Source organism: Rhineura floridana, chromosome 6, assembly GCF_030035675.1.
Source record: "Rhineura floridana isolate rRhiFlo1 chromosome 6, rRhiFlo1.hap2, whole genome shotgun sequence".
Classification (NCBI taxonomy): Eukaryota; Metazoa; Chordata; class Lepidosauria; order Squamata; family Rhineuridae; genus Rhineura; species Rhineura floridana.
In genome coordinates this window covers 54,555,795-54,568,154 of record NC_084485.1, presented here as the reverse complement: position 1 = coordinate 54,568,154, position 12,360 = coordinate 54,555,795, and the positions used below count along the sequence as shown (strand labels likewise).

Here is a 12,360-nt window from a genome sequence, read left to right as displayed (position 1 = left end):
TTTTTCATCTACCCCATTGTCATGGACAGATCACCGCTTGCTGAGGTTTAGGCTTACGGCGACCCTTTCCCTCTGCAAGGGTGGGGGACCTATTAAATTGGTCCGCCCCCGGAGACTAATAGATCCTCAGGGTTTCCAAAGGGCTCTAGGGGATTTTCCGACTGAGAAGACTGGCGCTCCTGTTGAAGCCCTGGTTGAACTGTGGAATACGGAGATGACCCGGGCGGTTGACACGATCGCTCCCATGCGCCCCCTCCTATGTAGAGCTCATACAGCCCCATGGTATACCCCGGAGCTGAGAGCGATGAAGCAAGAGAGAAGGAGGCTTGAGTGCAGATGGAGGCGCACTCCTGACGAATGCAATTATGCCTTGGTAAGTGCCTGCTCTAAGCGATATACAGCAGCGGTGAGGGCAGCAAAAAAGAGTTATTTTGCTGTCAGTATTAAGGCATCACTCTCCCGCCCAGCGGAGCTTTTTAAAACTGTACGAGGGCTTTTACATCTTGGCCCTCGGGATACTATAGATTCATCTGTAGCCTGTTGTGATGAGTTCGCTGGACACTTCCAAACTAAGATCGCTTGCATTCGTCGGGACTTAGACTCCAATATTATAGCAGTTGGATTCAATGAAGCATCCAGACCACGGTCTTGTCCTCATTTATTGGATGAGTTTCAGTTGGTGCAGCTTGAGGATGTTGACAAGATCCTTGGACTGGTGTGGGCGACCACGTCTGTGCTGGATCCTTGCCCCTCTTGGCTGGTGAAAGCTGGCAGGACCGGAACCGCCAGCTGGGCCAAGGAGGTAATCAATGCCTCTTTGCGAGAGGGTGTGGTCCCTGACTGCCTAAAAGCGGCGGTAGTGAGACCGCTCCTGAAGAAACCCTCCTTGGACCCAAATAACTTGAACAACTATAGACCTGTGGCGAATGTTCCGTTCCTGGGCAAGGTTCTGGAACGGGTGGTGGCCAGCCAGCTCCAGGGACTCTTGGATGACACTGATTATCTTGATCCGTTTCAATCCGGTTTTAGGCTTGGGTTTCGTAACGAAACAGCCTTGGTCGCCCTGTATGATGACCTTTGTCGGGAGAGGGACAGGGGGAGTGTGACCCTGTTGATTCTCCTTGATCTCTCAGCTGCTTTTGATACCATCGACCATGGTATCCTTCTGGGAAGGCTCACGGAGTTGGGAGTTGGGGGCATTGCTTGGCAGTGGCTCCACTCCTACTTGGTGGGTCGTCAACAGAAGGTAGTGCTTGAGGAACACTGCTCGACACCCTGGACTCTCCATTGTGGAGTCCCACAGGGATCGGTACTGTCCCCCATGCTTTTCAACATCTATATGAAGCCGCTGGGTGCGGTCATCAGGAGTTTTGGAGTGCGTTGTCACCAGTACGATGATGACACGCAACTCTATTTCTCCTCTGCATCTTCCTCAGGTGAGGCTGTTAACGTACTAAACTGTTCCCTGGCCGCGATAATGGATTGGATGGGAGCTAACAGACTGAAGCTTAATCCAGACAAGACCGAGACGCTGTTAGTGAGTGCCTTCTCTGCCCAGATGGTGGATGTTCACCCTGTTCTGGATGGGGTTACACTCCCCTTGAAAGAACAGGTTCGTAGCTTGGGAGTTCTTTTCGACCCTTCCCTGTCTCTTGAGGCTCAGGTAGCCTCAGTGGCACGGAATGCTTTCTACCATCTCCGATTGGTAGCCCAGCTACGTCCCTATCTGGACAGTGACGACCTTGCCTCAGTCGTTCATGCTCTGGTAACTTCTAGATTGGACTACTGCAATGCGCTCTACGTTGGGCTGTCCTTGAAGATAGTTTGGAAACTACAGTTAGTCCAGAATGCAGCGGCCAGATTGCTGACGCGGACCAGAAGGTCCGCTCATATAACACCTGTTTTGGCCCGTCTGCACTGGCTTCCTATTTGTTTCCGGGCTAAATTCAAAGTGCTGGTTTTGACCTATAAAGCCTTACACAGCATGGGACCGCAATACCTGGTGGAGCGCCTCTCCCAATATGAAACTACCCGTACACTGCGCTCAACATCTAAGGCCCTCCTCCGAGTACCATCCCATCAAGAAGCTCGGAGGATGGTGACTAGAAATAGGGCCTTTTCGGTTGTAGCTCCCGAACTGTGGAATGGTCTCCCCGATGAGGTGCGCCTGGCGCCGACGCTGCTATCTTTTCGGCGCCAGGTAAAAACCTTTTTATACTCCCAGGCATTTTAAAGTGTATTTTTACAGTATTTTATTACTATGTTGTATTCTGGATGTTGTTTGGTTCTCGTATTGTTTGTGTGTTTTTGTTTTTTGAGTTATTATATTTATTGTATTTATATATTGTGCCTGCTTTTACCTTTTATGTACACCGCCCAGAGAGCCTTCGGGCTTAGGGCGGTATATAAATTAAATTAAATAAATAAAATAAATAAATAAACAACAGTCTCTGTATCTTCCTTTACTCATGAGGTAGAAGACATGTGCCTTACCAACTAAAGGATGAGGAAACGTGAAAAAAACCTATAAAATTTTAACACACACACACACACGAGGCAAGACAAATATGTTATTCTTGTTGCACCACCTAACCTTAAGTGTTGCAAAGGAAAATATTGCCTGTTAATAAGAACATAAGAACATAAGAAGAGCCTGCTGGATCCGGCCAGTGGCCCATCACTCTCCCCTCCTGAGGCTTCCGGCAACTGGTTTTCAGAAGCATGCTGCCTCTGACTAGGGTGGCACACCACAGCCATCATGGCTAGTAGCCATTGATAGCTCTGTCCTCCATGAATTTGTCTAATCTTCTAAGGCCATCCAAGCTGGTGGCCATTACTGCATCTTGTGGGAGCAAATTCCATAGTTTAACTATGCGCTGAGTAAAGAAGTACTTCCTTTTGTCTGTCCTGAATCTTCCAACATTCAGCTTCTTTGAATGTCCACGAGTTCTAGTATTATGAGAGAGGGAGAAAAAATTTTCTCTATCCACTTTCTCAATGCCATGCATAATTTTATACACTTCTATCATGTCTCCTCTGACCCGCCTTTTCTCTAAACTAAAAAGCCCCAAATGCTGCAACCTTTCCTCGTAAGGGAGTCGCTCCATCCCCTTGATCATTCTGGTTGCCCTCTTCTGAACCTTTTCCAACTCTATAATATCCTTTTTGAGATGAGGCGACCAGAACTGTACACAGTATTCCAAATACGGCCGCACCATAGATTTATACAACGGCATTATGATATCGGCTGTTTTATTTTCAATACCTTTCCTAATTATCGCTAGCATGGAATTTGCCTTTTTCACAGCTGCCGCACACTGGGTCGACATTTTCATCGTGCTGTCCACTACAAACCCCAGGTCTCTCTCCTGGTCAGTCACCACCAGTTCAGACCCCATGAGCGTATATGTGAAATTCAGGTTTTTTGCTCCAATATGCATAATTTTACACTTGTTTATATTGAATTGCATTTGCCATTTTTCTGCCATTCACTCAGTTTGGAGAGGTCTTTTTGAAGCTCTTCACAATCCCTTTTTGTTTTAACAACCCTGAACAATTTAGTGTCGTCAGCAAACTTGGCCACTTCACTGCTCACTCCTAATTCTAGGTCATTAATGAACAAGTTGAAAAGTACAGGTCCCAATACCGATCCTTGAGGGACTCCACTTTCTACAGCCCTCCATTGGGAGAACTGTCCGTTTATTCCTACTCTCTGCTTTCTGCTTCTTAACCAATTCCTTATCCACAAGAGGACCTCTCCTCTTATTCCATGACTGCTAAGCTTCCTCAGAAGTCTTTAGTGAGGTACCTTGTCAAACGCTTTTTGAAAGTCTAAGTACACTATGTCCACTGGATCACCTCTATCTATATGTTTGTTGACACTCTCAAAGAATTCTAGTAGGTTACTGAGACAGGACTTTCCCTTGCAGAAGCCATGCTGGCTCTGCTTCAGCAAGGCTTGTTCTTCTATGTGCTTAGTTAATCTAGCTTTAATAATACTTTCTACCAGTTTTCCAGGGACAGAAGTTAAGCTAACTGGCCTGTAATTTCCGGGATCCCCTCTGGATCAATTTTTTGAAGATTGGCGTTACATTTGCCACTTTCCAGTCCTCAGGCACGGAGGAGGACCCGAGGGACAAGTTACATATTTTAGTTAGCAGATCAGCAATTTCACATTTGAGTTCTTTGAGAACTCTCAGGTGGATGCCATCTGGGTCTGGTGATTTGTCAGTTTTTATATTGTCCATTAAGCCTAGAACTTCCTCTCTCGTTACCACTGCCTGGTAGTAAGACACAACAAACTCAACTGGACTCGATGAGCAGGGAGGAAAAGCATCGCACAACTCTCTTGTGGAAGAAAGCCATAGCCAAAATCCCTTCCTTCCCTCTCCCTGCCCCGCTTTATTTGTTTTTAAGAGTGAGAGTTCAAATCTTGCTAGAGGTCACACCCTCTGAGCTGGCTCCATTACAGGAGGAGAAACAGGAAGGTGAGCACGACTCTGAGGTGTGCTGCGAAACTCCTTAGAAAAGCGAGCAGCAGCGGCGACAGAACTTCTGCAGTTCTGCACCTTCACCTCGGTCTGGCTCGCTCCCGCCGCCGCCACTCTCCCGCCTCTTCCCCTGTGCGGAACGGAGCTACCTCTGCAGTGCTGCCCGAGGGGGAAGGGAGGAGAAAGAAGCTTCTTCGTCCTTCTCTCAGAGGCTTTCCTCCCTTTCTGCGGCAGGAAAGCCGAGAGCGGGAGGCACCAGCTGCTAAAAGGGGAAAGGCGCAGGGAGGTGAGAAGCGAAGTTTCCTTGGGTATGCCAAGCGCGGGGGCAGGGGCAACTGCCCCGCTTCCCGGTGCCTAGAAGCGGCTCTGGGTAAAGGTACTGTCTTCAAGTTGATTCCAACTTATGGCAACCCTATGAATAGGGTTTTCATGAGGCTGAGAGGCAGTAACTGGCCCAAGGTCATCCAGTGAACTTCATGGCTATGTGGGGATTTGAACCTTGGTCTCCCAGGTCATAGCCCAGCACTTTAACCATTACACCACACTGGCTCTCAAGTACTTATTTAAGTGTAATATTCTACTCACCTGCAGTGACCAGCAATTGCCATTTGGCCAAGAAGAAAAGGCTGCCATTCCCTATCTACTTGCACCATTCTCAACAGGTACCATAGCAGTGTGCTTTTTCCAGCTGAGCACACACAGAAAGGTTCTCTAACTGTTGGCTGCAATCCTCCCCCATCAGGCAAGGGTGAGGAGAAAACACGGGGGGGGGGGGATGACAGCAGCCAAATCTCCTTTGTTGTATTTCCCAGGTCAGGCAGAGACAAAGGGGCTCTTTAGCTATGCTGCCCCCCCTTCTTTTCCTGGAGGAGGGTGAAGAGAGACAGTGTTCACATAAAGCAGCAAGAGGGAAAGCCAGGAGACTTGAGCAAAGGTAGACAACTGCACCGGAATGCAAGCTTGCAAGCAAAGTGGTAGCAGTGCCTTTTAATTAGTATCTAAAATGCACAAAGAATATTTATGAAAACTATGTAACACCAAAAATTATGGCAGTTATTTTTCCTAATGTATTACTTTGACAACACCAAAAGAAGTAACTCTATTGACAGAAACAAATTCCATTTGTGAAACATGTAATATACACAATGAGTCACACATATATATTGCATTATTTCTACGTAACTATGGTTAAAAGGACAGCACAAACATGCTGCTTTAAATACCTCAATATAAAGCTGCTTACATATAGCAGACCATGTTCTTTGCACAGCTTGTAAAGTATTTCATAAAATGGCCTTACCTTACCAAACCCCTTTACCAAGCAGTGAATACCATTCTGTAGACAGTAAAGGGCTCTACAAGGGCTCTTGCATGGTATGCCTTTATGGCCCAACTATTTCACCATTCACATTACAGCCTGTCGCACCTGAAAGTCAGCAAGGTCACAACTATAGAGCTAGCTTCTTCAGGAAGCCCCATTACTAGAGCTTAACATGGTATCTTGCAATCAGCCCTCCTGTCCAATTTCACATACACAACACTGTGCTACACTCATTTTGATTATTATAACTTTAATGACTAGCTTATACAGAACCTCTACCGATAAGATCATAGATGTCTGGCCCATTTGAATGCTTCTGTACAGAAGAAAACACATTGTGTTTATTCATTAAATTTAACCAATAGCTTTCCAGAAATTGATCTGCTTCCAATACAACTGAACTGGACAAGACCAGCTTGATAGCCTATTCATAAAATATACTACATTTTACACCAAGTCTCCTGTGGCACTAAACCCTTGACTCAGTTGCCTAGACTAAATCTCTAATTATATATCCAATTATTTTGGTCACAGGAGATCCTGAGTTACACCAAGATTAATTTGCATTGTTATTTCAAATCCACAGAAAAATCTGGACAGGCAGAAGGACAGTCCTGTTACTCTCCAGATTCGCACACTAGAATAGCTGAAATATTATGCATGTCCAGGCAGTCCAGAATTCCTATCCCAATTTATAGGTATTTTTCTCCTTCAGGTCACAAGTTGAAGACTAAAAGTACAATCTAAGCCATTACTGAAAAGATCCGTAAACTACTAGACTGGTTTTACAAGGACCAAGAGAAGAACTCTGTGGTACAGCACATGCTTTGTATACAGAAAGTCCCAAATTCAATATCTGGCATCTCCAATAAGGATTTGGAAAGACTCCTATCTGAAACTGTGGAGGCTGGCTGCTAATCAGGGTAGACAACCCCACGCTAGACGGACCAATGATCCAACTCTGCATAAGGCAGCTTCCTATCTTCTTATGCTAAATTGAAACATTGTTCTATTACTGCTTTTTTATCATTATTCTTGTCTATGTTGTCCTTGTTGTCTATTTTGTCCTTGTTGTCTATTTTAGAATTTTAATGTTGATCAGGGTTTTAATTGATTTTATCATTTTTCACATGCTGCTTTGTCTAAAACTAGGACAAACTGATTAAGCATGGTTCTTGAGAAAAAAGTCAACTTGAAATCATGGTTTATGAGCCTGGATTGGTCAGACAAAGCACAGTTAAAACTAACCACAGTTAGTCCTGTTTCAGACATGATGACAAAATGGAAGTGGATACTTCTAATGTCTTCCTCCTGGTCACTTATACATCTATAAATTAATATAAATCTATAAAATTAATATTCCTAAGAATGTTTCCACAAAAAAGTCAATATCAATGGAGACCTACATCACAGATGAAGAAACAGCCTCTCTCTCTTAAAATAGTCACACAGCAGACCATTCCAAGACTTCCATTTCATGGCAGACCAGTTGTAAGCGTAATAAGCCAGCAGCTATATTTACAACACTATATTAAGGTTGCTACCTTTTTCCCAACAGAAACTCAACAAATATGGCTTTACCCATCTCCATGACCCAACAAACGATGACTTGAATTTATATCTGTTATATCTGTTGAAGATACAGATACGCTTGTTTCAAAAAGAAAAAGCACAACCTCCTATATGAGCTCTATATTTTAGTAGACACGCTATTTCATTTTAGTGACACACTAAAAGTAGTCCTCCTCTAAATTTATCTAGCTATAAACCTATTTGCAGAGCCGTATGCTCCTCTCCCTTTCTCACACATATATTGAAACAGAAACTGTGGTGAAACACAGCAGATACATCCAGACATAATGCTAACCCATCATTTACTGGGCCCAATCCAAGGTATTAATACTGGCGTAGAAAGCCCTAAACTGCTTGGGATCCAAGCACCTAAAATAGTGCCTTGCCAATATCAATCACCTCAGGCCCTACAATCAGCATGGGAGTCCCTGTTGGTGCTGCCACTCGGAGATGCTCCGTTGGCGGTGACCTATAACAGAGCTTTCTTGTGGTGGTTCCTCATTTGCGGACTGCTCTTCCCTAGTGAGGTGTGTCAGTTTCCCTGATTATTAACATTTAGGAGAAATTTAAAAACATACTTATTTACCTAGGCATCTGATATCTGAAAGACCTAACCCAGGACACCCTGAAATCATTAGTTTTGAGAGTAGGTGATTGCTTTTAGGAGTTTTTTAGGAGGTTGTTTTTAATTGCTTTTAGAAGTTTTAATTGTATTGTTTTAGTATTGATATGGGTGCCAGCCTGGGCTCCTTTGGAGGAAGGGAGGGATATAAATTTAATAAATAACATTAATAATAATAATGTATTACAATGTGAATAAGCCTGTGCCCTCCTCCTCCTCTCTCCTTATCTAGTTCAGCCACAAGATCAGAAGCATTCTCTTCAATTTTCAACAAACTGCACTTTGTTATGCCTGAATTGGGACAAACTGAATTGTTTTAAGCATGGTTTGTGCAAACAAGCCAACTTCAAATCACATTTATGATCCTGTCTTGATCAGACAAACCATAGTTAAAAGCAATCACTAATTCTTCATTCAGACTTAACAATAAACTTCTATGTCCTCACAACCGTACCAGAAGAGAAGAAGGAGGAGGAACAACTCATGAGTAACATATAAACCAGGCAAATTGAATCTCAGCTTTTTCAGGCTCAAAGACTAGCACATCCTCTTAGTTTAAGTATACTACTTATCCATGTAGGTTATGCAGAGCTTGGAAAAGTTACTTTTTTTGAACTACAACTCCCATCAGCCCCAGCCAGCATGGCCACTGGATTGGCCTGTTGGGAGCTGTAGTTCAAAAAAGTAACTTTTCCAAGCTCTGGATTTGTATACTGCCCTTCATAAAACTTAAAACCAAACATGCTTGTCTAGTAACGTACAAATGAATCCTGACCCCATTGACTGAGATATGTGAACCTAATTGTAGAAATCTCAGCTTTCAGTTTCTTCAAAGATTCAGGCCTACATAATTATAGAAAATGCACCAGTCAGAATTTTTTAAAAAAGTTAAAACATGTATAAAAGCATCTTTTTAGATGGTACAGCCTAGCGGTTAAGACAGTACACTATGAATCATGAAGTCTCCAGTTTAAATCCCCCCACCCACCACGAACTCACTAGGAGTCCTTAGGCAAGCCACTCTCTCTTAACCTCAGTTCCGGTCTGCAGTAAAGAGATAATACTGATCTAATTTATAAGGATGGTGTTGTAAGGATACAAAGTAGAGTGTTGAAAGTGCTACAGACACATTAATGGTGTTATATAAATACTGAGTATTATAAATGTTTCCATATCTAATATATGCTACATTTCTTTATTATACCAGAGTCCATTCTGTCTCAGTCAGGGTAACTACAAAGACCTTAGATCAAGTCCAGTGAGCTGATTATTGAACAAACTGATCATTTTATAAGATGACAATGTTTCCCTGAAATAACTGACAAAATTGTAGTTGGAGAAATCACAACGGGATTATGAACAGTCTTAACGTAAATAATGTGCTGTTAAAGATACTGCTGATGAAGACTGTTTAGATACCACAATTATAAAACACCTTCTGATAGGAAAATGCATGAAACCTGCATGTATACTACTACGCGTGATATTCACATGCCAGAAAGCAACAGTAGCTTCCCAGCACTTATCGGCAGCCAAAAAAGTACATACAATTGCCGCATGTGACCTGTGTGCTGATTCCAAACATTTTCTTTAAAGAGTATACTTTGATGTAGTAAAGTCATTGATGTTTAGAGGCCCCCACAATCAAGTACTCCCCAAAAAAGCCTCAAAAGACAATAAAATGCCTGCTTCTTGATACCCACCCAGTTTATAGAAATATATACTAGGCAAGCTTGCTTTAACATCCACTTAAGTTGCATCTCCAGAAGCTGTAAAAAATATATAACTGTTGCACCATGCCCATGGGCTACACATTTGTATTACATATTTAGGAGACTGGATTCAGGAAGACATGAATCCATCCCCCTTCCATTTTAGTTTTCCTCATACAGTTCATCTTGAGCTATTGATAAATGGCCCTGTTTTCATTTCCATAGTTCACAGTGTATTTGGCTTGCCCCAGTGTGGGCAATTATTTATTTTCTCATAGAACAGGTTCTGTTTCGTTAGCAATTATGAATAGATCCCAAATACAATAATAGGAAAATTTGGAAGCATCAAAGTTTTAAGCTTTGTTTGCTAAGTACACGTAAAATAAACATGCTACATTAGATCTATAGTATAAAAAAATCCAATAGAAACTACCCTATGCAAGTTACCCTATTTTTTCCAGAAACCCCACATCACTGCTAAAGAGAAACTGAGAACTACTCCCAAACTCAGCACAACTAAAGGACGCTTTCTACGAAGTAGAAGTGGAACATCACCTGTGTGCATTCATTAGAAATGATAAACAAATCTAGCAGTGTTTGACAAACATTTAATCACATGTCATAAGCTGCATTGCATATTAAGTAGAGTATGTACATTTTCAATACTATCTTCAGTAATTATTATTCTTAACTGCTTTTAAATTACTCAGATTGGCTACAGATCTTCGCTTCCTAAGAGTCTGTTGAATTCCTAGTATGGACAATGTATTACTGGGACAGCTACACATCAGTCCCGCATCCTTACTGATCTCTACAGTAGAATTCTAAGCCATATATCTCCCAATGTTCTTTTCTGTGCAGTTGGTCTAACTTGAACTCTCTACAACTGACTGCCTAAAATATTGGTTCCCAAACACTATTCCCCATGGACCACTGGGAAATTGCTGAGGGTCTTGACAGATCCCTTAATGATTTTTCTTCACGTTGTAACAATTGCAATACACTGTACCGGATTCTGTATAATTTTTAATTGTAGTTTTATTGCTGCATTTATATTCATTACAATTTGAACTCCACAAAATTCCACAAAATTCAAATTGTAAGCGTTCTTCACAAACGTGCCGCCAAGCACCTGAATGAACCTTGCAGACCACTGTTGGGCTACAGCTTGGGAACTCCTGGTCTAGAATCTAAACTCTGAGATACATACACACTCTCCTATGCTTCGCCTCGATGCTGCAAAGCCTCCGACTCCCACTGTAGCCTAACAAGTGTGCCACAATGTCTACAAAGAAAAAACCGCTCAGGGTAACTCCAGCAGATAAGCCATCACCATTAAACAAAGCAGGTAATCATCACATGCACACCTCTATTTCTCTTGACATCAACCTTCTACAGAGCTATCCACCTACCGGGGCTGCTCTCCATAACCCTTCCCTGCAATCTCTCAAAACCGGGCTTCTGATCTTTATCCACTAACCCATTGACGATCTGTGCCAGAGCTCCCCCAGCCTACTAACCGGGAACCTAGTAACCTGCCCGACTCCACTCGTTCACCTTGCTCAGCGCCCCTTCGGCCGGGTCCACCCCTACCGCCGGGTCCACCCCTACCAGGGCATCCTTCCCAAGCGGACCTCCGTCCCCGGCGCCCACCGCCCATGCCTCTGCAGCCTTCCCACTCACCCTGCTGAATGTCCCCGTTGGCGCCGCCGGGCACGGGCACGTTGAGCTGGCGTTCAGGCTCCGGTAGGCAGCGTCGGCAAAAGGAGTGAAGGCAGGGCAGCAGCTTCGGCTCGACCTCCCGGCTCTGCAGGCTCTGCGCACACACTGCGCAGGTGTCCAGGAGCGACAGCGGGCCCAGCGCGGCGCTGGAGAGGGCGGGGGGCGCAGGGCTGGGGCCCAGCGGAGCCGGCACGGAGCCGGAGGCCGGGCCTACGCTCACCACCATCGGCGCCGCGGCCTCCGCCTCCCCTGGGCCCTTGTCCGGCGCCGCAGCCAGGACCACCGCGGCGGGACTCTCCCTCTCCTCGGGCCCGGCGGGGGCAGGAGGGGACGGGGACGCGACTGCCGCCGCGGAGGTGACAGCGACTGCCGCCGCGGAGGTGACAGGCTCGGGTCCACCCCCAGCCGGCCCGGCCTCCCCAGCCCCCTCCTCGCCACCGCCGCCGCCTCCTCCTCCTTTGTTTTCCGCCATATTTCCTCCTTTGAACCCGACTCCCCGGTTTGCTCACGCACAAGACCGCGCATGCGTCCGCACGCACGCTATCGGCCTGCGCGCGCGCCTCCGACACACATCTGGCGCGAGGTACGCGGAGAGACGCGGGTTTAGTGAAAGAGGAGCGGTGCCGGACGAGCGCGCGCGTGCTTAAAAAAAAAAGGCAGAGGTAGAGAGTCCACAGAAGGGTGGTCAACTTTCCCTCTGTATGATGTTTAAATGGAGTAACATGGACGTAAAGTAGCGCGCGCGCACGCACCCCAAGGTCTGGAACACGAGCGGCGCACGCGCAGAAACAAATTCTCGTGCTAAGCTGGGGATTCGTGAGAGCACTTGGCGGTTGCCGAGCGGAGGGAAGCACGGGTCGTGCGGGAGACTGCGAGGCCTCGCGGATGGAGCGATGGGCGACAAGCAATAAGTCGAGGAGC

General features: G+C 45.2%; 1 protein-coding gene across 6 annotated transcripts in view; it reads right to left on the bottom strand.

Annotated features, from left to right (window-relative positions):
* The window catches only part of TRIM33 (tripartite motif containing 33), an 82,872-nt gene extending 70,726 nt beyond the window's left edge, over window positions 1-12,146 (bottom strand). For 3 of the 6 annotated variants that reach the window (XM_061631940.1, XM_061631941.1, XM_061631942.1), the window contains exon 1: window positions 11,401-12,144. In XM_061631940.1, the coding sequence (XP_061487924.1) occupies window positions 11,401-11,911 (511 nt within the window). In that variant the 5' untranslated portion in view covers window positions 11,912-12,144. Of the gene's footprint in view, window positions 1-11,400 lie in introns of all 6 variants that reach the window. The other 3 variants (XM_061631937.1, XM_061631938.1, XM_061631939.1) reach the window with 2 other exon arrangements.
* Window positions 12,147-12,360: the final 214 nt, after the last annotated feature.